The following is a 22,556-nucleotide window of genomic DNA, read 5'->3' on the forward strand; positions in this document are numbered from 1 at the left end:
TCTTCTAATCCTCTAACCTACTCTGTGTTGTGCCCTAAACACAGTTTAGTTTCCTCATGTCATTCCAATTTTTTTTATTGCAGTTCCATTTTTTCTGCTTTGTGATTTCAAACTCCTTATCTAGCCATTCCCAGTTTCCTACCTGTTTTTCCAATGGTTGGCCATTATTATTTTCCATGTTTGCTCTTTTCTGGTTGTGGTTTGCATTGGCTTTCAGTTCTGCTCCTCTTCTGCTTCCACTGTTGATATTTAGCTGTGCATGCAACTTGTCATTGAGTATGTGGCCTCTTACTTTCTCACTCTCCTTACACACAGTTTTTCAGAGTTAAGTTGTTCACTAATACCGTTCATTTTTTCTCATGGTCAGTCTGTCTCTCATTTCATCTTCTCTGCTTGATTGGTTTTCATTCTTGTGGTCTTTGTCTGTCCTTGATAATCTGTGTGTCTTGCTGCTTGCCAGTGCTCACTATATGGTTGTTTTTCTTCTCTTGCCCTTCAGTTTTGTTTGTTTTTGTGATTTATCCAAGGCAAATTTATGCCTCCAGTTTATTGATGTGGTAGGAAACCATGGAGACCACAGGAGAGGTAAAATTTGAGTTCAGGTGGCACAATTGTGTCTAGCCTGACAAAAGTAGTCTCAGCAGCTACATACTAAATGTTGACAAATTTCTGGAATTTAGTTTTAAAAAGTTAAGTAATAAGAGCATGTGCAAACTATTTTCTAAGGCAAAATCAAGTGGGTTTTCAGAACGTGGCAAGATCACTTGAAGGATTTAGTTTATGCAAATAATAGTTTCCTTAGGTGCCATTTTAAAAAAATTTCTGTTGTATTTTTTTATCTTCCAGTTTCTCTGTTCTCCCTGTTTGGAAGTGAATAAAAAAAGGTCAGCCCCAGGCAGGAGGCTCACTTGAACAAATTAATTTTTGGACTAGAGATGACAACTTGCTGAAAGTTGCAAACATTGAAAGTAAAGCCAGAGAGGTGAGGAGTGCCAGCTGGCTGTAGCGGGCTGCCAGCCCTTCTGACTGTGCCTGCTGCACACCCAGTTATTGCAGCTGCATGTAGTGAAGCAAACTGTTTCTGGAACTTCAGTCTTGGGGGGTAGGAGGTTGTGCTGTTTGGGTGTTGTGGATCCCAGAAAACTGGCCCAGATAGAGAGACTCAGGAATATCACCACTCAAGAGTCTCTTGTATCCCTCTTCCCTTTTGCTGTATCAAACCTCAGAAACAAAACAAAAAATTATCTTGTAGTTAGGTGCAAGTGGACATTTTTATTTTCAGCATTTTTCAGTGAAAATGCCTACTCCCAGTTTCATGAAAAAAAAAATCATATTTACGATCTGAAACTTTGCAGAGAAGGTAATAGTTGCTACAAGAAGACCAAGTTACCTGGAAAGCCCCTGACTGTGGTTTCTATTAGGAAATAACCTTTCTTTTAAAAAGAAAAGTTCAGTGTTCTTGTTTGGAGAATTGTTTTCAGTAGTATCTTTAGAATGGCTATGTCTCATCCCGGGGTGGTGACTTAGCAAGTTGTCTTTTCTATTATTTTGGACTGTTGCATTATTTTTGGAAGTTCTGTGGATATTCAGTAGCATCTGCTAGTATATTGCAGTTCTTAGTAGTACAATGTTATACAGTTTCCTAAAAATTGGTATTTTCAGCTGGTATAATGTAAATACTAAGGTTTTCATATGGAAGGAATTCTGTGTGTTGAAGTTTGCACGCATGCATGCTTTGTCACTGCTGTTACATCCAAAGATATTGAATTGATGGGCTATGGAGATGATACACAATAAAATTATATGCAGGCAGAATGTTTTAAAGGTTAGGAAACTGTCTAAATTCAGGAAATCTGGGATGTTCTGAGTTCTGTAGTCATGCTGTATGCTGGTGATACATAGCTGCGAGTTGTGGACTTCTGATGTTGTTCTCAGAGTTGTGATGTGTTGATAATTCTAATACACAGTACTAGTGCCACTGATGATCCAGGGTGCTGCACCCCGGTGCAAACTTAACTAAACTGCAAGTTGCCACTCTATCCTACAGCATTTTGTAGAATTAATGAGTGTCAAATAATTCAGTTGAATTATAAAACCAAAATAAATAATTTTCAGTAGCATATCTCTCTAATTGGACAAATTTCGATATTTCCTTTTGTTATTTTTTCCCTTGTGCTGTGGAATTTGAAGAGATAAAAATAAAATTCTACTGTTTTTAAGGCAAATTAAAAAATTAAGTAATGGCTGGAACCTCATAAAGTTTATAGCATAAATAGAAATATTTAAGCAGTTTGAAGTTTTTCAGGTGTGTTATGTTACATGATGGATTTATTAGATGTTAATATAAACCCAGATATATGTGGGCAAACAGGTGATACATGCTTCTGAGCATGGAATTGTGTGTAATCAGGTGGGTATCTGTCTCACTCATGTGTAGTCCATATTTGAGATACTTTCACAGTTGTAGGACCTTCAAATTAGTTTAAAATCATAGCACAGCATATAGGAAGGGAAGTGTTATCTCAAGAGGGGCCTCAGTTATTAATTCTGCTTTTCAGACAGAACTGTGTCTTGTCAGTGCTTGTGTTACACTCAGTAGTTGGACTGTCAGTACTGTATGCAAAAAATATTTTTTTTCTAATCAGTGAGTCATTAAACATACTTGGGACAAGCTCATGGCATGGTACACAAAACCAGTGCCCTGGTTTTTTATGTTATTGGTGGCTGTTGCTGTATAATCGGCAGACAGAGGTGTAAGTGGCTTGTTTGTGGTTATATAGAAAGTCTGTAGCAGAGGAGAGGATGCAAAGCCTGTCTTGTAGATTAGAAAGCATGGTATTACATGTGTATTTTTTCTCACGTCAGTACTAGTTTAGACAGCATTGGGAGGACTTACTTAAGTAACTGTTCTGTTTATTAATTGTCAGTTGAGTATAGGATCCTCAGTCCCCTTTAAAACTAAAATAGTATGTAGCTGCCTTGGAATGCATATCCAGTTTTGAAAAGAGAAGAATCAATATAACCAATAAAAAAGTCAAAATCATGCAAGTGAAAAACTAACTGCAATCTGTCTACATTTAATTGGAACGTAATTCTCTTGAAGGTGTGATCCTTTGCCAGTGGTTATATACCATTAGTAGCTGTTTTGTGAGTACACATGGATTTATTTAAATGGTATTGCTGTCTGAAAAAGCATGGATTCGAGACATGCCTAACTTGTTGACATTTGTCTCTGTTTTCCAAGCTGAATTCAGGCACATGAAAAATTCTGGTTCATCCTATCAGAAACTGGCTTCTTTGTGCAATGGGGTGGTTGAGTGTAAAGTTTCAGTACCAATTTACAGTATGATGAAGGAAACACTAAATGGAAGGAGAAGCCTCTGTGTATAGGAATTAAAAGTGGTGGCATTTTGTTTCTGCTTTTGGAAATATACAGTCATCTGAACAAAGTCAGTGTGGATTTAAATATCCAAGGCTAGTGTGCATTTCTGCAAATATGCCAATATCCATTTGGTATCAACATGTCTTTCTTGAGAGAGTATCTGTTTAACAGATTCCTCATTTCATTCACCTCTAAACTACCAGGGAGCAGACTAGACTGTCAATCCACTCTTGGATTTACTGAAACCTTCCTTTCCTCCAACAGAGTTAGAGAAAAGATCAATTTTTATCTTCCTGTTACTTTCAATGTTAAGTATATATATGAACCAAAACTGAAAAAAAAGAACTTACCAAGCTTGTTCTGTTTGATAATGTAGCCAGAGTAATCTTCTGGTTTGTTTCTACAGCTACTCCTTACAACTGATTTTAGAAAAGAATTCCAAAGGGAGTTGGTTACAGTAAAGGAAGATGGTTGACTAAATCTCTCTACTTCTGCTATTCCATCTTGAAGAACTAGAGAGACTGTTAATTTTTAAAGAGTTTAATTTTTAAACTGTCCCTATGTTTTGCTTCCTTCAGGCATGTGTATGTGTCTATGTTAAGTTTATCAGCCTGCAGGCACTTCGTTGAGCCATCAGATTTTGGGCTTGTACTTCTAATAATTTTGAAGTTACCTCAGGTGTCATTAACAATACTTTTTGACTAAGTCAAAAGTCTGTTAAGTCAGAAGACCAACTGGCAGGCACGGGAAAGGTAAAAAACCAGCCAAGAATAATAGAAGAAAGCTTTGTCAAGGTGCCATAGACTCCAGTTGTATTGGGGTGATTGCAGTGCAGGTCTGTCTGTTCCCATTGGTGTTAGGCTCATCCCAATTTAATACTGAGACAAGGTTCATCAGTGTATGTTTAGTTTTTTTAATAGTGTTTGACTTGTAGCTACAGTGTGCTTGAGCCTAGGTACTCTGATGTCAGTGCAGGCTAAATACCACATATCTCTCTGGAAGTTAATTATCTTGAAGTAGGCTAGAAGTTTGGGGTCTAAACAGTCTGAATTGTGAGAACTATAATGCTGACAAGCCTTTAAGATATTATGTTTTTATATTCAGTTTTAGTTTTTATGATTTATAAATGTATACTATGTGTTTCGCGGAAGGAAAATGATTAAATTTTCCTAGTGTTACGTCAATCAGTGCATTTCCTTGTAGGGATCCACAGATCCTTACCTTTAGACTTACCTTTTGCAATGCTAGGGTAGTGAAATGTAGCAAAAAAATACTGGGGCTTCATGTGGAGTTTGTGAAAGATGTGTCTTTTTCAATTTTATGTGTACTCTTGATTTAAGAAATGTATTGCCATTGAATTATTTAGGTACGTGTTTGAGAATGTCCAAATGGCAGTAGGCATGAAGAACTTTATGAAGTCCTTCTTGGCAAAAATCTGTATGTCCTTGTTATCCTTTCCTTTCAGAAGTTAGTTTTCCACAGCTGGTCTTGTCCTGATCTGATTGGGATTGCTGCTTCTATGTTTCTTCTGGGTTTGTAGTGCACTTCAGTTGCCGTAGGATACCCTGCTTGTAGATTAAGAATTGTTTTAAGAATTGTATCAGCTTTGTGCATTGACTTCCTTTTAGTTCCAAGGTGCAACTTAAGGATTTGCATGCAATCTAAGTGCCAAATAGCTTTTGCTTTGCCTGCTAGAGCAGATAAGAATTTATCATGAAGTTTTCTCCGGTTCCCTATAGATTAGATAATAAAGTATACTCCTTTCCCAGCCTTCTGTCCTTTGTAATGAAGCCATAATTATTAATCTTTAATGGCGCCTGCAATGTGTAAAAGACAGACTTGGTCCTTATCTCAAATGTGCTGCTTGATTTTATTGTACCTGGTTATAAAAACATTGAAGGCAGAAAATTGTATTTGATGCTTCTATCAGTAGTGTAGCCAATAATTGCCTTGTCTTTTTATATGTTTGAATGTTGCCATTCTGGGATTATTTCTCTGGTTTGGTTTTTCTTTGTATGATCCCAGTCTACTTCCTTGCTCCACCTTTGCTTTAGTATTTATTTATTAATATAATTATTTATTAGTTTTATTGTTACTTGTAAAACTAAAGTGCATAAGTATATGTGTGTGTGTGTATGTATGTATATATATATATATACATACATATTTATACACCCCACCCGAACTGTCAGTTTTAATGGTCTATTATTATTTTATTGTTTCTTGTTCTTTGTAATTTTAGTTTTGTGTCTTTCCACTTGTAGTGTTTCCTAAATTCTAAGTTTATTTTCTGTCGGATACTCTATTTGTTGAATGTATTTTGTCTCCTTGTACAATTAAACTTTGGGTCAGCATTATTTGTACAGAGTGAAGCTTAATTTTGAAATTGATTAGAGGAGTTGTAAAAAGATGGCTTTTGGACCGATAGATTGCAAGCTATTTTCAAGTTATATAGTATGAATTTTTGTCTTGGTTTCTTTTAACTAATCTCATTCCAGTTCAGTTGTTTGGGTTTTTTTTTTTGTAATTATTATTATTCCTTGCAACCAGATTTCAAACATGGCATTTCCTGAGAATTAACTGTAATTCAGCTTTCAAATGACATATAAAGCATTCATGTTTACCCGTCAGTTGAAAATTATGTCTGCTTAAAAATTGTTAGAATTTAAGTAGAAAATACCATACCAATTTGAAACAAAAGTAATGTAATTTTTACTGTAACTGAAGTTTTTTACTTAATAAAAAATGCTTTAGGTGATCTATTAGGAGCTTGAAAATGAAACAAAACCTTCATAGTTAACTAACAGTCTATGTCCAGTGAGACTTTTATATTCTGAATGTTTGTATTTGTTCGTCAGTTACATGATTTGTGATTCTTGTAAGCCATGCTTTGTGCTGTTACCTTTATTTCTCTTACTTTTGTTTCTTACTTACTGTGTAATTTCTATGCAACTATTAATTAAACACATACAGACTACTTCTTCCAGAGATCTGCAGGTGGCACGTAAATAAAATGAGTATCAGTAGATAACACAAATGACGGAGATGAAGACCAAGTCATGAGATAAATAAGAATGTCTCCATCTGTATTGTGACTGTTTGCTTTTTTGGTTTTGTTATAGACATGTCTGTGGTATTCTGTTTCCTTGCCTGAAATCTTCAGCAGCCTTGACCGCAACTTTTTATGTAACCTGCAAACCAATATGATTTTGTGGTTTAAAGGTGTAGCCGGCGTGCTTTAGAAGGCAGTGCAGAGTTAACATAAATGAGTGAGGCCAAATGGCTGCAGCATTTCATCGTAATATAGTATATCTAAAATACTAAAAAGAGTAAGTTGATGTTCACTTGACTCTGGAGTATCCATATGGGTCTAATACTGGAATAGTAGTGCCATCTTTCTGGTTTTCAGGTACACTTGTAGTTAAAGTGTGTTTAAAAATCACAGCTTGATTCTGAATTCAGGTTATTGTTTTGCTTTCTCATGTGTGTAATATCCTTCAGAACACAATGTGCAGCTGCTGTCACAAATGCTGTAAAGCTGGGACTCTTCTTCCTTGAAGGAAGCAGGAATCCTAACATGATAACAAGGGAATTGTGGGAAGATTTACTTGTCTTATATAAATTCCTCCTCTGCAGAGTAAATAATTTATCTTTTTTTACAGCTTGATAAGAAACTAATAGCACTATAGTGCTGTTATGCAACTAGTTTCACAAAAATAAGAATGAACTTTAATTGTTTCCATTTAAGTTATGGTAAAAGTTAATACCTTGAAGTAATTAAGTTACTCAATTCTGGTAATTATTTCTAAATAACCTTTAAATTAGCTAGCTTTGGAGCATTGCTTGGCTTCTTCAGTGTAATTCAGTATGAGAGAACTTTGCTTTCAGGTTTCAGGGAAGGCCTTGCAGCCCACACATAGCTGCTGCTGCTGCTAACATTACCTGAGGTGGATATATTTTTTTGCTTTACAATGCTGACAATGTTAAGGCAAATGAATAACTCTAAAGAAGATTTAATCCAATCATCCAGTGAGCAGCTGCAAAATATTTCTTTATCCTCATACTGCATGAGATGCTTCTGTTATCCTGCAGAGCTGTTTTTAGTAAAGCTCTTGAATAGTGTAGGTGTCATGGGAGTGCTTGGAGATAGAAGTGAGATTTTCACAATAGATATAACTGTAGATTCCTTTGACTGATTATGTAATATATTCAAGTAAGACACTGAAATGTGAGAGCTGATCATGAAGGACTGATATCTTTGGGTTGGAGAGAAGTAATGTGACTTGTTAAACTTTATATTTAATACCTGTTAGTCACAACCTTAAGTTCAAACTTACTTTTTGTCTATCACTAGGAAAAACAAGGGATTTCCAGTCAGCCAGAATGGAATCTGAAATTGTGCCAAAAATTACCAAAATGACAGTGTCTGGAAAGAAACAATCTATGGGATTTGAAGTTCCATGGTAAGCCATGCCCTCATACATCAAGGTACATCAGCAACTCTTCTTTCAAACTGGTGCACCTGTAGCAAGTTTTCTTCTTATTTTTTTTCTATTTTTTCACAGCAGTTTTAGTGTCACTCTCCAGAACTAACCATCTTAGCTTCTTGTTTGACTCAGAATTACTTTCAGAAGATGGTACCTCACGTTTTGAGTTTAACAAATCCTTTCACTATGAATAGTGCATAGAGATATCAGGTAGTCAGATTATTTAAACATCCGCTTCATAGAATACTGAACTTTCTTGGGGTTCGTTTATTTTAAATTTAGTTCTCTAAGTGGAATTATGAAATCAATAAATCTTAACTGTAATTGCTTGTTCTTCAAAGGAAGTAGTATATTTAAGAATAGTTAATGGGGAAAACAATCACTTATGGCTAAACCTTACCTTCCTCTGCAGCTTTTATTAACTTTAACAGGTGTCCAGAGTACAACTGTTGTAGTGATTGGTCCTACTTAAGCTGTAGCTAAATTAGAGTGGTTCTAATTTTATCCTAACTTGGAACTGTTGAGGGGGATGTGTCATGAGAGCAAGAAGACAGACATCTGGATCAGAGTCTACTTACAAAAGTAGCCAGCAATGAATAGTTAAAGAAATATGTAAGGACAGGGCATGTGTGTTGGGAATATGGTCCACAAAATATCATTGGGTAGTGTTCTGTGGCTCCCTACAATTTTTATTTGTTTTTTGGTTTTGTCTATTTCTATTAAGAATGGCTTAATGTATTTTTCTTACTTAGGTGTCCTCATTCTGTTTTTGAACTCAGTCTTATAATAGCCAGCTAATCTGTGGCAAGAAATTCCAGAGTTCATCCTGAGGTCAAAAATTTCTCAAGTATAAGTGCCAACATCCCAACCTCATCCCACAGTGTATGTAGTTCTGATCTGGAAAGCATTTTTGGGAGTAAGAGGGCAGCATGGTCTTTATTTTACAGTATCTTGTGCATGTTTAAAACTGAGTAGAAAGCAAGCAGTTACATCTACTTAAGCACATTTAATACGAGGTGTGAAGCTGATGTCATTATTCCTTTATGCTGCTAAATGCCATTGCTAAAAGACATCACTTTCATTCATCTCAGATGCAATAAGCTCCAAATGAAAAATTTCTGGGACTTCCAAAATCCTCTGCCCATGCTGTTTGAGATTTGAAATATGTAAAAGAAGCATAATTTTTTCCCCCTCTTCCTGTCTACTGATCAGTGACTTCATATTTGACAACTGGAGTTGATAATGAAGTTCCATACACCTTCATCTCTTATGTTCGTACTAAACTTTTTAGAAGTTAGAGTTTTTCATGGGGACTTTTGTGTATTAATTTAATTTGGATAAAAGTTTATAAAAAGAAAGCAATACTAAGTGAGTGAAGAAGATCTGCCAGCTAATCTTAAGTAGTCATGCTTGATTTTTTTTTTTTTTTTAATCTGTAATAATGACTATTTAAAAAAGAGCAGATACAGAATATTATATCTCTGATACTTACTTAGCATGTGTGCCTGCTCCGCAGGGAAGGAGGAGATTAAGAAGAATGCTTTCTCATCTGTAGATGGAAGTAATTCTTGGATAGGCTAGTGATGACCGTCTGTAATGAAAGATGGTTGTCTCCAACATGGTTCTCAGCCATTCTGCTTCTTTTCAGGGACCCTGAAATACTTTATATCATGCTTACTTACAGTTCAGTGGCAGAAAAAGATTAGGCCTTCAGGACCTGCGAGTAAATCCTTTAGATAAATCCTTGACATTGCTCTCGTGAGACTCCATCTGGATTGCTGCATCCAGCTCTGGGTTTTTCAGCACTGGAAGGACATGGACCTGTTGGAGTGGGGCCCAGAGGAGGCCACCAAGATTATTAAAGGGATGAAGCTGCTCTCCTATAAAGGCAGGCTGAGAAAGCTGGTGTTACTTGACCTGAAGAAGAGAATGCTTTGGAGTGGCCTTATTGCAGGTTTTCAGTAACTAAAGGGCATATATAAGAAAGATGGGGACAGACCTTTTAGGAGGCCTTGTTGTGATAGGACACATCACAGTAAGGTTTTAAACTGCAAGAGCGTCAGTGTAGATTGGATGTAAGGAAGAAATTTTTTATGGTGAGGGTGTTAAAACATTGGAACAGGTTCTCCAAAGAGGTGGTGCATGCCCCATCCCTGGAAACTTTCAAAGTCAGACTGGACCAGGCTCTGAGCAACCTGATCTAGTTGAAGATGTCCCTGCTCATTGCAGGGAGGTTAGACTAGATGACCTTTAAAGGCCCCTTCCAACCTAAACTATTCTGTCATTCTGTGATTGTGAAGATGATTTTTAACTCATCTCACTTAGTGGTACTGCTGAAACACTGACTGAAAACAAACCTCTTTTTATTGTGGAAATTGGATATACATTAGGTATTTAGCTTTAGATGGGAGAAATAGGTAAGAAGTGGAATGATTTGTAAAAGAACATGAGATCTGAAGCACAGCCAATCAAATTGATGTGAAAGAAGACACAATTTAAATGGTCAAGTTACCTCCATGTCTTAAAGACCCCTGCTTCAAGGAGTCTGATGAGGGCCTCCTTTATTTTTTTGTCCAACACACCAGTGTGGAGGCACTGCCAGGACGTTATGACCTTGACATTATAGAAGCAGAAAATAATATATTTCTAAACTTGAAAAACAAAGCAAAACATGAACCTCCACCTCAATTCAATGAGTGTTAGGGTTGTTTTTTTTCTTCTCCATTTACCTTCTAGATTATTAGGAGGATAGGGATGACCTGTCAGGGAACAGAAGGAATCTGGTTTTATTAACACCTAAGAAAGACTTGTTCCTTTGACCCTTACCGTAACTTTTTAATGTTATTATTTCACTGTTAATTTATCACGGTGTTTATAATAAAGCTTTTTGAATACATAGTTTGTGTCACCGACCAAAAGCATTGGTATTAATTACTCAAAGCATTCTAAATGGATTCTAAAACATCTGTAGCTGTGCTGCCTACTTTTCCGCCAAAATATTTGTATGGTGCTGGTGCAGATACTATTAGAAGGAGATTGTATAGTATATATGAGCTACTTTTTGTTGTTAACCCATATGGGATCTTAAAGGTATTTTTTGGACCATGTTTTTAAATGCAGCAGCCTTGCATTTGCAAAAAATCCCATTCTTTGACTAGCTATTCAGTCTATGATTCAGTCTTGTTATGAGGTACAACCTCATACTAATTAGTGAATTAGTCTTATTTAAAATGGATGGATTATTAGAAATCATTACTTGATTTGAGCATTGATTGCCTTTGTTGCTGGGTATGAGTGGGATTGTCTACAGAAAATGGAGTTTGCTGGTAAACTGATGTTCTAGCAAAACTGTTTACTGGCCTCTTTCTTTCTGTTAAGTAATAAAGGAAGCCAGAAGAAGTTGTGACCAAAAAAGGGTTGATTATTTTAACTAGCCTGACCAATATTTTGTAATTAATAATTTTGAAAGGGGAAATAAATGTAGACATTTCTGTAATGACTCTAAGTACTCCGAAAGAGTCGGTTGTGTAAAAATAAATCACCCATCATCCAGACTAGAAGATTGAAAATAATGTTTAAAATCTAAATTCTGAAGAGGTAATATTGAGCAGATAAACTTTCAGGTTCCTCTTTGAATGCATGGGAGTGTGAACCTTTCAATACTAGCAGGAGATTGAATGCCTTCTAATATGTCTTATAACAACATATGTTGTATTTATTAAAATTCCTCAGAAAACAGTGGTGTAACCATAACATTTTATTCAGTTTACTGTTATGATCCTGGTTGACAAGACAGCATAGGAAGTTTCTGTCCTGGCAGTTTTAATTTTGACTAAGTGTTGGTCCTTGCCAGGCTTTGGTTTGTCTGCTGAGTTCCAAAAGAGCTGTGGTAAACTGTTTTGGCATTTGTGCCTGAATTGCTGGTGTTCAAGCTTTCTGGAGTACATGATCTCAGTGCACATGCAAGGTTCATAATAGTTCTGTCCTGTCAAAGAAGTTGAGTTGCATAATCAGTCAATGGCTCCATGTTGTCAGGTTGCTGTGGTGTGGCAGATGGACACAGATGTTGGCAAACTGAGACTGCTTTTGCTAGTTCTGTCAAGTTCTCAAACAATGATGCGAGCAATTGGTTAGGAAGTGGTCTTCCTCCAAAATAAATTTTTCTGCATGTGGTAGGTAGGTCATAGCACAGACCAAGCTGGAACTTTGCTACCCAAGATGCTTTCTAGTGCAGTTGACTTGGTTATATCCTCAACTGCCTGCACTAGTGACACACTAAGTACCCTTCTGACAGCAATTTTCAATTCAATACTTTTGAAAAACCTTGTGGGAAGAGGCTAGCTGAAGAGTATTTCCAATATAATTCATTTTGTTTATAGGCTGTCAGAAATGAAGCTACTTAGCATTTTCTGAGCCATTATCAAGCTTTCAATAAAATACTCATCTGGTTGCCATGAAGCATAACTAACTGTCAGGGTCTTAATGTTGCATTTCTCTTCATGTACTTCCATGAGACTGGAATTTCATCTGCCCACTTTCTTGTTTGGGTACCTAACAGTAAACTTGCTCTCCCTTTCCCTGACACTGGTTAGCAAAAAGCTGAATTATGTTATTAGAGAAACTCTGTAAGTAGATCATATGCTCTCTCCATTGTGATATTTCTTGTCTGAAATGACAAGTCCAGGTTTATCGTGGTGCAAGTTGTTTTCTGTTTTCCAAAACACAGTAATATCTCAAACTTTTAAAACTCTAGCAGTTCACTCACTGTTCAAATACTGCACCCTTGAAAAAGTAGCAGGGCCTGATGATGGCTGGAATAATGTTTCACTAATTTCGTTTGTATCTTGCACTTTTTCTTTGCATCACCCAAAATAAAAGCTATTTCGCAACTTTAAGCACTGGTGGTTGCAATAAAAGCCACTTAAAAATAAGAGAGTACTTATTGTCTCTGGCAGCAACCATGGTTCTTTCAGATGCTGTAATTGGTTTGAATTCTACCATACAAAATCCATCCTGTTTTGGGGAACCCTTGCTGACATAGGCTTTGGCCTTCAGGAGGATCTTAGCATCTGGGATTAGAGAAAGAATCATCATCTAGCTTAATGAAATAAAATTTAGAAACTTACAGATAACCTCTCTTAGAAAATACACTCTTGTCTGCTAATGGGCTGATGTGACAATGCTTGAATATGTTTTGGAAAACTATAGAAAAATATGAGAGTTATGTTTTTGGGTCACATTACTTTCAGCTTCATCTAAATAACTGCCTTTTAATTTTTTTCCCCCCCTTTTGAAAATTTGGTTTGGGAAGAAATGCAGACACTGAAAAGGAGAGAAAACTGCTGCCAACTGTAAAGGCTGCTTTGATATGACTTCTTATACAAATACTTTTCTCCAGAACTTCAAATATTAGACTTTCAAGGAAGAAAACTTGATACCAATGTAAAACACCATATTTGCATTACAGTGTGACCTTTGCATGTTGGCATGAGTCCTGGTACTTCAATGTGAACATGCTAGATATTATGTTTGTAGCTACATGTAAAGCAGTAATGACCAACTGGTTTTTTGTTTAGAGAATCAAGTGTTACAAAGGTTATTCAGCTGCTCAAGATGCAATGTTATCTCTAACATTGGAGCTATACTTGGTGATACAGAGCAGTTGGCTTTGTAGTGTAAATTCTAGAATGTCAAGATTGTGTGACCTAAGGCAGTGTTTGATATAAATTTGTCCTTCTCCTTCGAGTGGTTTAGAATATTTTGATTGGGTAACTTCTTTTTAGAAAAGACTTTAATACAAAAATGTAAATAGACTTTATACTAGGCTATATTTTATTTAATATAAAATAGATTTTATACAGAATTGTCTGTCCATTATGCAGAAGCACAGATACCATCTGTACCCCTGCAACCTGTATGGCTGGCATTAACCAAGTTGTTTGCTTAGCTAATTTGAGAAGCATGCCTGTGTATCCAGCTTTGAGGCAAGGCCCTGACCTTGGGTTGTGGAACTGTAGCCAAAAAGTGAGTGCTGGCATTTCTGCTTTGGTCTCACAATCAAGGGAAAAACTTGGCTTTGGACCTTATGAAAAGGTGTCAAAATCAATCAGTTTGCTGCAGTACTGGTAACACAGGTGGGTTCTGAAGCTGTGGGGATGAGAGAGCCATAAAATGTCCCATGTTACTTAGTGCTGTAATGAGAAGCTGAGTTTGCATTCAATCTTATTTTTTAGATCATAGCTCTTCAACAGCTTTGTTCAGTAGACTAACATGTTTAGACTGTATTGTTCCATGAGATCTATGTAATGGGACTAATGCAATCCAAATACTGCTACGCAGACAGAAAGTGAGAAGTAATTTCAAATAAAAGCAGAGATGTCACAATGTGGAATTCTAAAGTACCAAAACAAAGAGTTTTGTTTGTAGAAGTTGAAAAGATTAAAACTGGGTAGTTAATTGTGGCATGTAAGGAGAAAGTGGAGAGTGAAGATTTCACTGTGGATGTGGAAACACTTCAGTCTGAGAGTCTGCATAAACCCGTCCAGAGAAAGCAGTCTGCAGCACGATAGTACTGAACTTGAAAGGATTTCCAGTTTTCAGGGGGAAGAAGCTTTTTCCCCTTGGATAAAGTTTTAAATACAGTATTTTGTAGGGATCATTATACTGTAATAATTAGTGATTTATATATTGACATTTGCTGTGATATAATGTTGGTACACCTGTAATAAGTGCTTCTGTTCCTGTCTTGTTGCTTACATTAATGCCTCACCAATGCAGCTCTTTTAGGCAGTAAGAAAACTTTGCTGTCTTGAACATTTTAACTTAGTGTTTGTTTCTGGTGATCATGTTTGCCATGACAGGTGAAGAATAATATTTTATATTCTCAGAAAGCTTGCGTAGATCAGGAAAATATGTTCATTTACAAAATGGAGATAAAAAGAGAGAGTGCAAGAAAAGAATATATTTAGGATTATTTACCATTAGGAATAATATGATGATGTGTGGGAGGACAGGGTGTTAGAAAAAGGGAGTTTGAGGATCCAAATCTCTTCAGTCCTAGGTGCCTTGTTTTATGCATGCAGCAAATTTTCTCAATGATAAATCTTAACTCATCTATTATGGTTCTATATAACCATTGCACTTTAAATTGCAGCTTACATATGCTTAATACCAATTCTTTGTTATATTGGTGTTCTCACAATGGAATATTACTATGTTCAGCTGGAGTAATTGTATGTGGAAACTGTTTCAGGATCTGTGCTTCAAAGTTGACTTGGGCCCCTAGTTCAGAGGAAATCTGCTCTCTGTGGTTCTGCATGATTGTCCTTTCCCTTCCTGTTAAAGGAAGAGCCTATGGAAAGTTTGTTAATCTGTTTCATATATTTTACAAGATTACTTATCTTGCTTTTGTAAACAGTGCTTTTCAGACAAGATGTTCAGACTGGTATCTGTGCAGATTGTATCCAGCTGTGTATCAGTTCCACCTTAATGGTCTTATCACATACTCCTGGGGGCTTACACGATAGTGAAGGGAAAACTCAGTTTTTCTTCTGTATTTCTATGTCTTGTCATTTACATTCTTTGTGTTTTCCTTTTTTCTCTAGTGCGATTGCTGATGAAAATGGCCATACTAACACACCTCAGAAAGGGCTGTTACTTGAAGACACCAGCGTAGCTTCTGGGGTACTTGAGACTGTCTCAAAATCTACACTTTCACCGCAAGTAGTGCAGGTTTCAGAAGAACAGAATATGGTGCCTGCTCCAACAAAAAAGTCAAGCAAGGCAAAACCACAAATAGATGTGAAAGCAGAGTTGGAGAAGAGACAAGGAGGAAAGCAACTGCTGAATCTGGTTGTAATAGGTAATACTGTTAAATTACATTTTTGACAATGGTAAAGTTTAAAAAGTGTGTTGATTGAATCTGGAAATGATACAGAAGCAAAACTGTCCTCACTCCAGGGAAGGAAGATCTCCTAGTGTTTTCAGTTGCATCTGCATTCTTTGGAGGGAATACATTCACATATCTTGGTCACTAATGTTGATTAGTTTCCTTGTGAGTGTATTGAGAATGTGTTTGGTTTGGTTTCATTGTTGCAATGTGTTCTTTTTAGTATGAATTTGGAGGTGCTCTATGGCCGTCATGCTAACTGGCTGTTACAATAAACTTTCTCCCTGTGTCTGTCTCACAGGATTATGAAGTTCTATGAATTGCACAAGCATTATTAGTGCATGTTTTATGTTTTAGTATATTTCTTGTGCTATACCTAAATTGCGTAAATGAATAAAATCAATATAAGAGTTTTTTTCTTCCACAGGACACGTTGATGCAGGCAAAAGTACTTTAATGGGCCATTTGCTCTACCTTTTGGGAAATGTGAACAAAAGAACTATGCACAAATATGAACAGGAGTCTAAAAAGGCTGGTAAAGCTTCGTTTGCCTATGCATGGGTCTTGGATGAAACTGGTGAAGAAAGAGAAAGGTAGAAATCCATTTTAATGCGAGTTAAGCATTTTTCTCTGAAAGAACAGCATTTGTTAGAAAATATTAGTCTGATAAACTAAGCATTGAAATGTCAGTTCATCATGTGACTTACATTACTTTAAAAAGTAATGTGACTTACATTACTTTAAAAATAAAACCTACAAATTAATTATTATATTTGTATGCTTTATAAAATGCCTTTATTAACTTGAAATATGAAATTTAAAATTACATTTTTATGTTGAAATGAGTTTTCTGAATTAGTATTTTTGATTGATTCTATTTTCTCTTTGCTCTGAGTTTTTTATTTTTAAAGAAAAGCTTTCTGGAGTAATCTGTAAATGTTCGGAATTTTGGAGGGCTTATTTTGTTGTTGGGATTTTTTGGTAATTGGAAGTAGCATACTGAAAGTATCTGCTACTACAAGATGTTTTGTCCCTTGAAAGTTCCTGTCTGTCCTAATTGTCTGTAAAGGGAGATGCAGATGACTAACCCAGATACAGACGTGTCTAGGAGGTGTTTGCACTTGATCAGATGAATCCTATCCTGTGTGCCATGCAGAACATGTGGAGGTTAGCAAGATGTGGAACTGAGTCCAAGTCTGTTACTATCCTTGGTTTTCAGGAGTTCTGCATGTGGATCTTCACAAATGTATGACTGTATCTCTATAGTCCCATACCACCTATTTTTTTTAAACTTGGCTATGTTTCTCTTACTCTGATACCTTTCTCTGAAGAACTAAATATCAAAAGTGTAATTAGTAATGATTTAAATATGCAGTTCAGTTTTCACGTTCTCACTGTGCTTGTTGGGACACAGTCTATGGGTACATGGTAGTACTGGGAATTCTGGGTGTTTTCTTCATGACTGGAGTTACCAAAAGGCATCTCTAGAGGTCTGCTCTTCCAACAAGCAGGTATCTCTACTTTATGGTGCAGGCTGAATCAGTGAAAGATATGAAGTGTATAATTTCATGGTTGTCTTATTAATAGCTTACTTTATATCTCTGAAGTTTTCAAAGCAGTGTTAATGGTGCATTACATGCATGCTTTGTTTAAGGGGAGTGACAATGGATGTGGGTATGACCAAATTCGAGACACCAACTAAAGTAATTACACTGATGGATGCTCCAGGCCACAAAGACTTCATTCCAAATATGATCACAGGAGCTGCACAGGTAGAGATGGTCTAAAATGCTTTTTCCAATATCAGTGTTATTTGTAACTTCTTTGTAAATTGTTTGCTTTTTTTTTTAAATCTAAGATGAAATGGAATCATTGATGGTGTTAACATGCCTTTGAGTTTTCTAAACCCAAAAAAGCATGTGTTTGTTAAACATTAAAGGTAGTTGCTTTTTTTTTTTGATGCTAACTTGTTTGGGAGGAGGGTTTAATGATGGAAGTAATTTAATACTGAGTTGCAGTTTGATAAAATCACAATTGAGCTTTGAGAGCTATTCAGATGTGGTTATGGGTATTCTGGTAGTGAGTAGTTATGGTTATGGGTTATGGTAGTGAGTAGTTCTGTGGAAATGGTCTTATAGGTAAAGGTTTTAAGTGATTTGGAGCTTAAAGGAAAAACATAAGTCAAACAGAGCGCATTCTTCTCTTTGGCAGTGTATTTTGTGTGGGATGAGAAAACATAGCAGAGATGACAAAGTTTATGCAGAATGCATCTATCTTGCCAAGAGGATATTTGCAGAGACTGAGTGCCACTTATTTTAGGAACAGTAGGTGAAATCAAAAATATTGGACACTACCCATTGAATTCAGTGTGGCACTCACCAGTCTCATAGATTAGTTATGTGTGGAAATAATACATCATAGTTAGGGGAAAAATGACGTGGTTGCATTATATAAAATGAGTGATTTTTTTTTTTTTTCACTTAAAGACATCTTTCTTTAGATAATAAAATTTGTTCCTCAAAGTAGAGATTTAATCAATTTTTTTTCCAAAGCTAAGCTGTGTATAGATTTTTGCTTTGTGTGTGTCATAAGAGTCTGAAATATGGGTTATATCTTAAGATCTTTGTTGAGTACTTGGATGAGTACTGTTAGTATGAGCTTAGAGATAGAGAACTACACTGTAGGGAGACTGGTTTGTTGTCCCAAGTTCTGCTTTAGCTCTGAAGCAGAGCCTGGGTGAGAATTCAGACCTTGTGACCTAGTGGTTAGGCTGCTGAATAGTCAGAAGTTTGCAAATTATGGAGTGCTTATACAGTCACCTATTGTTGGGGTTTGACCCTGACTAAATGCTGACACTCCGGCTCTCTCCTGCTGCAGATATGCAGGAGAGGGGAAAGAAAAAAAAACTGTAAAAACACACACCAATCTCATGAGTTAAGTGAGATAGGACACTGGTAGGAGGATGCACGGAGGAAAGGGCAGACAGGCTCTAAACTTACAGTTGCAAAGTTGTTTAATTACCTAACTGAGTCGAAGGATAAATGAGAGGCAAAAATAAACTTTTCATGCACTATTTTGTTCACTCACCCCGCTCCCTCTTACGAACCCATTTTTTATTCACCCCTTTCCCCCTTCCAACCAACAGCTCGGGTAGGGAGGCAGGGTGCGGGGTATTTTCTCAGTCCACAGAGCAGTCCCATAAATCTATTCATCACCACAATTCTTTTACTACAAATACTCTTTATCTCTCCTTATCTCTCTCTCTCTCTCCAGACAGTTTCGCTGCTCTCACCCCCCCCTCCCTTAAGAAGCAGTTTTTGCGCTCACCCCCCTTCCCTCTTTCCAAACCAGCAACACGGGCAGGGTGAGGGATTTGTTCTCTGGTCAGTCCATCAGGGAGAGGGGTCCTCTACTTAGCCACAGGGTCCCTCCCACGAGAGACAGTCCTCTGGGAACTTCTTTGGCATGGGTCCAATCTCACAAGCAACATCCTGCCCGAATTCTGCTGCAACATGAGTCTCTTTGTCCATAAGGTGCTGTGCAGACTCTCCCGAGCTGAGGTCAGGCTGCTTCCATCCTTGGAGCAAGGCCTTTCTCTCCCTTGCAAGGCCTTTGTAGCTTTAACTCTTTTGATGAGACTCCAGCTGGATCACAGCTTTCTCTAGGCATCCACCTGCTCTTCTGGCATGGGCTGTGGGTGAATTTCTGCACTCCTGTGGACTCCATGGGCTGCAGGGGGACCTCCTGTTTCCCCCATGGCCTTCACCACGGCTAGCAGAGGGTTTTCAGCTCCGGCACTGGGAGCCCTTCCTCCCCCACCTTCTCCATTGACCTTGGTGTCTCCATGCTGTTCTCCCTTCACGTATTTTTACCTCCACCCCCTCCTCCTCTAACTACAAAGAAGTGCGTGCTTGCCTTATTTTGATTTCTCCTTAAATATGTTTTCACAGAGGCATAACCAGCACCTCCAATTGGCCCAAACTTGGCCGGCAGCATGTCCATCACTCTCAGAGCCATCAGAGATTGGCTCTGCTGGACTTGATGTAAAAACTTCCAGAACTTTCACTCAGGACACACAGGAGCCATCTTTGTGCCACTCCCCACCCCTCAGACACTTCCCCAGGCCTACCACAACAGCTTCTGAGGGGTCCAAATTTCTCCTAGATGTTAAAAAATACTTTACTGATGTTTTGGGCCAATCAAAACCACCACACCTATATGGCAGAATATATGTTGTAGCAATTTTATGAGTTTTAAAATTACAAGTGTATCTTTAGTTTCAGTGCAGTGGAAAATGTTGACTCATTTTGTGTGCTATTTTTTTCTTTTGGGGGAAAAGCAACGCAGTCAGAAGTGTTAGGAGAAGAGTTGCAGACCCACCAGGAGTTGCATCAGTTCAGCAGAAGATGGGGCTGACCAAATAAAGCTTGGTATCTCTGTGTTCCCTCAGCTCTCAGGATGCTGAGGGGCTAGTCTGTTCTGAAGCCTGTTAAGGAATCACTGAAAGTTTGCAACTTTCTGTTGCCTGTTAGAGTAGGCTCAGTGCTGAAGCAATGGCTGGAAATGGCTTTAGTGCCTTTTTATTGTGGAGAATGCTCTTAGGAGGTAAATACCCAACTGCTGTTATGTGAAATGCAAATCAGCCTTATCAAGGCCAGGATCTGGCCTTTGATATGCATTCAGTAAGGTCTCATGTTTTTATAATTAATAATTTAGAAAATGCAGGTTTTTGGTTTTTTTTTTTTTTTGAGATAAAAGTTCACTGTAATACACTTCTGAGGCTGGGAACTCAGGGGAAATTCATCAGTCATCCTTTTCCTGTTCTCACACTCCTGACATCTCTGAATGAGCTGTCATGCCTAGGACAAGGCAAGGGTAGTTCAGAGTCAGGACTCTGTTCCTTTTCCTGGCATTCTGAAACATAAGCATTTAAGGAAAGGGATAAAGTACCACTTTTTCTTCTCTCTTTCCATTATGTCCATCTCCTTATCCTATGAAATTGTCTTACACCTGCCTGATGACACCAGTACCTTTGTTGCTTATGTCTGTTGCTGTCACTTGGTACATGATGATGATCTAACTGGCAATTACTTACCAAAGCAGGAAAAGTACAAGAAATATTAGCAGCATTGCTAACAGCAAGATGTGTTTTTTCCCAGTGTTTACATGCTGACTTCTATGCAGTACTGTAAACAATTTGCTCTTAATGTTGTGGCAGAGAGTTTGTCTACGTGATAAAATAGGCTACTTTGTCTTTGCCACCTTGTGATTTTGACATGCTCCAGTGTTTTGAGTGGACTGTGAAGCATTCACATCCTGCATATACAGTCAACTGGTTGTCCCAGTTGTAGAGCGTAATGATTTGTTTGTAATTTTTGCGGCTTCTCACTATGAAGGTGTCCAGACTGAGGCAGGGAGAACCGGACATTGTGCTCATACATTGTGTATTCTAAAGCTTCTGAGCATAAGCTGCTTTTGTTTAGATCTGTGCAGCATCCACAGTGGGTAGGTTGAAGGAGACAGGTTCCCAAAACCAACAGCTGGCTTGTGTTTTACCAGGAGGTGCTGGTTTATGACACGAGATGACACAGTGCTATAATATCTCACCAAAGTGGGCATGATACAGGTGGGGCCAAGCAATTTCAATTACATTTGGAGCACATCAGGATTCCTCCTGTGTAAAGTACATTTTGTGTGAAATGTTGCTGACTGAGCTATTTACCCAGATTATTTCCACCTCTAAACTACTTTTGATTCTTTTGTTGCTGTATCTTTTCCTTTTTAATGTAGGCTGATGTGGCAATTTTGGTTGTGGATGCCAGCAGAGGAGAGTTTGAGGCAGGGTTTGAGACGGGTGGACAAACTCGAGAACATGGATTATTAGTGCGCTCTCTTGGAGTGACACAGCTGGCTGTTGCAGTCAATAAAATGGACCAGGTACATGTTTAATTTCTTCCTTTAAGTGAAGGGCTTCTGTCTAGATTGGTGGACACTAAGTTTAAGGATCAATATTGTGAACCTAATAATAAAGTATTGTTTCTTTGCTTTTCAGATCTGTCCCTTATGTATGTTTTTACAAATGCTATTTTTTTATTTATGAGCATATTTTCACAGTACACAGAAGGTTAATTTGGGTGCTAAAATAAGCAGGGGTCCCTTCTGTACTTGTGGAAATTTCACATAAGCAGTTAACTCAGTGGCATCTGCAATAGCATGTTAGTGGTCATTCAGATCAAGACCCCAGCAGTTTTATTTAAATGTGTAAGGTGTGTTAAAGATTACTATTTATGTTTCAAGTTATTACTGTGTTGAATATGTCTTGCTGAATCTGAATTCCATTTAAACTTAAAAAAAACGTTGCTGTTGAAATTAAAAGGGCTTGCAGTTTTAGTGGTGTGTTGTCTGCAATCAGTAATTGCTAATGTGCTCTTATATAGTCAAGTATGAATGCACCTGGAAATCTTGTGTTTATAAATACACATCTGTTTCTACTACAGAATTGATGACATGCAGCTGTATGTTCAAGTCATGGTTAAAAATCTACCATTTTATTATCATATCATAATCTGTGCTTTATTTTAGGTCAATTGGCAACAGGAAAGATTTCAGGAAATTACGAGTAAGCTTGGCCAATTTCTTAAGCAAGCTGGCTTTAAGGTAAAGTATTTATGAGGCCTTTGGTGCTTTATTCAAGCATTTGGGTGGGATGAGCTTTTCCTACAGTCAGGTTATTTTGTGTTACTTTCCTGCTACTGCTGTGTGCACATAATATAGCAGATTTCTTTTCTTACTGGTAGGG

The 22,556-nt window shown here is 37.4% G+C and overlaps 1 protein-coding gene across 1 annotated transcript in view; it reads left to right on the plus strand.

Moving 5' to 3' along the window:
* The window catches only part of HBS1L (HBS1 like translational GTPase), a 61,088-nt gene that overhangs the window by 27,031 nt on the left and 11,501 nt on the right, over positions 1–22,556 (plus strand). The window contains exons 6-11 of the mRNA XM_085056701.1: positions 7,737–7,845; positions 15,474–15,730; positions 16,185–16,350; positions 17,412–17,529; positions 21,548–21,694; positions 22,340–22,414. Of these exons, the coding sequence (XP_084912827.1) occupies positions 7,737–7,845; positions 15,474–15,730; positions 16,185–16,350; positions 17,412–17,529; positions 21,548–21,694; positions 22,340–22,414 (872 nt within the window). The remainder of the gene's footprint in view (positions 1–7,736; positions 7,846–15,473; positions 15,731–16,184; positions 16,351–17,411; positions 17,530–21,547; positions 21,695–22,339; positions 22,415–22,556) is intronic.

Source organism: Lichenostomus cassidix, chromosome 3 (assembly GCF_008360975.1).
Source record: "Lichenostomus cassidix isolate B80296 chromosome 3, HeHo_3.0, whole genome shotgun sequence".
NCBI lineage: Eukaryota > Metazoa > Chordata > Aves > Passeriformes > Meliphagidae > Lichenostomus > Lichenostomus cassidix.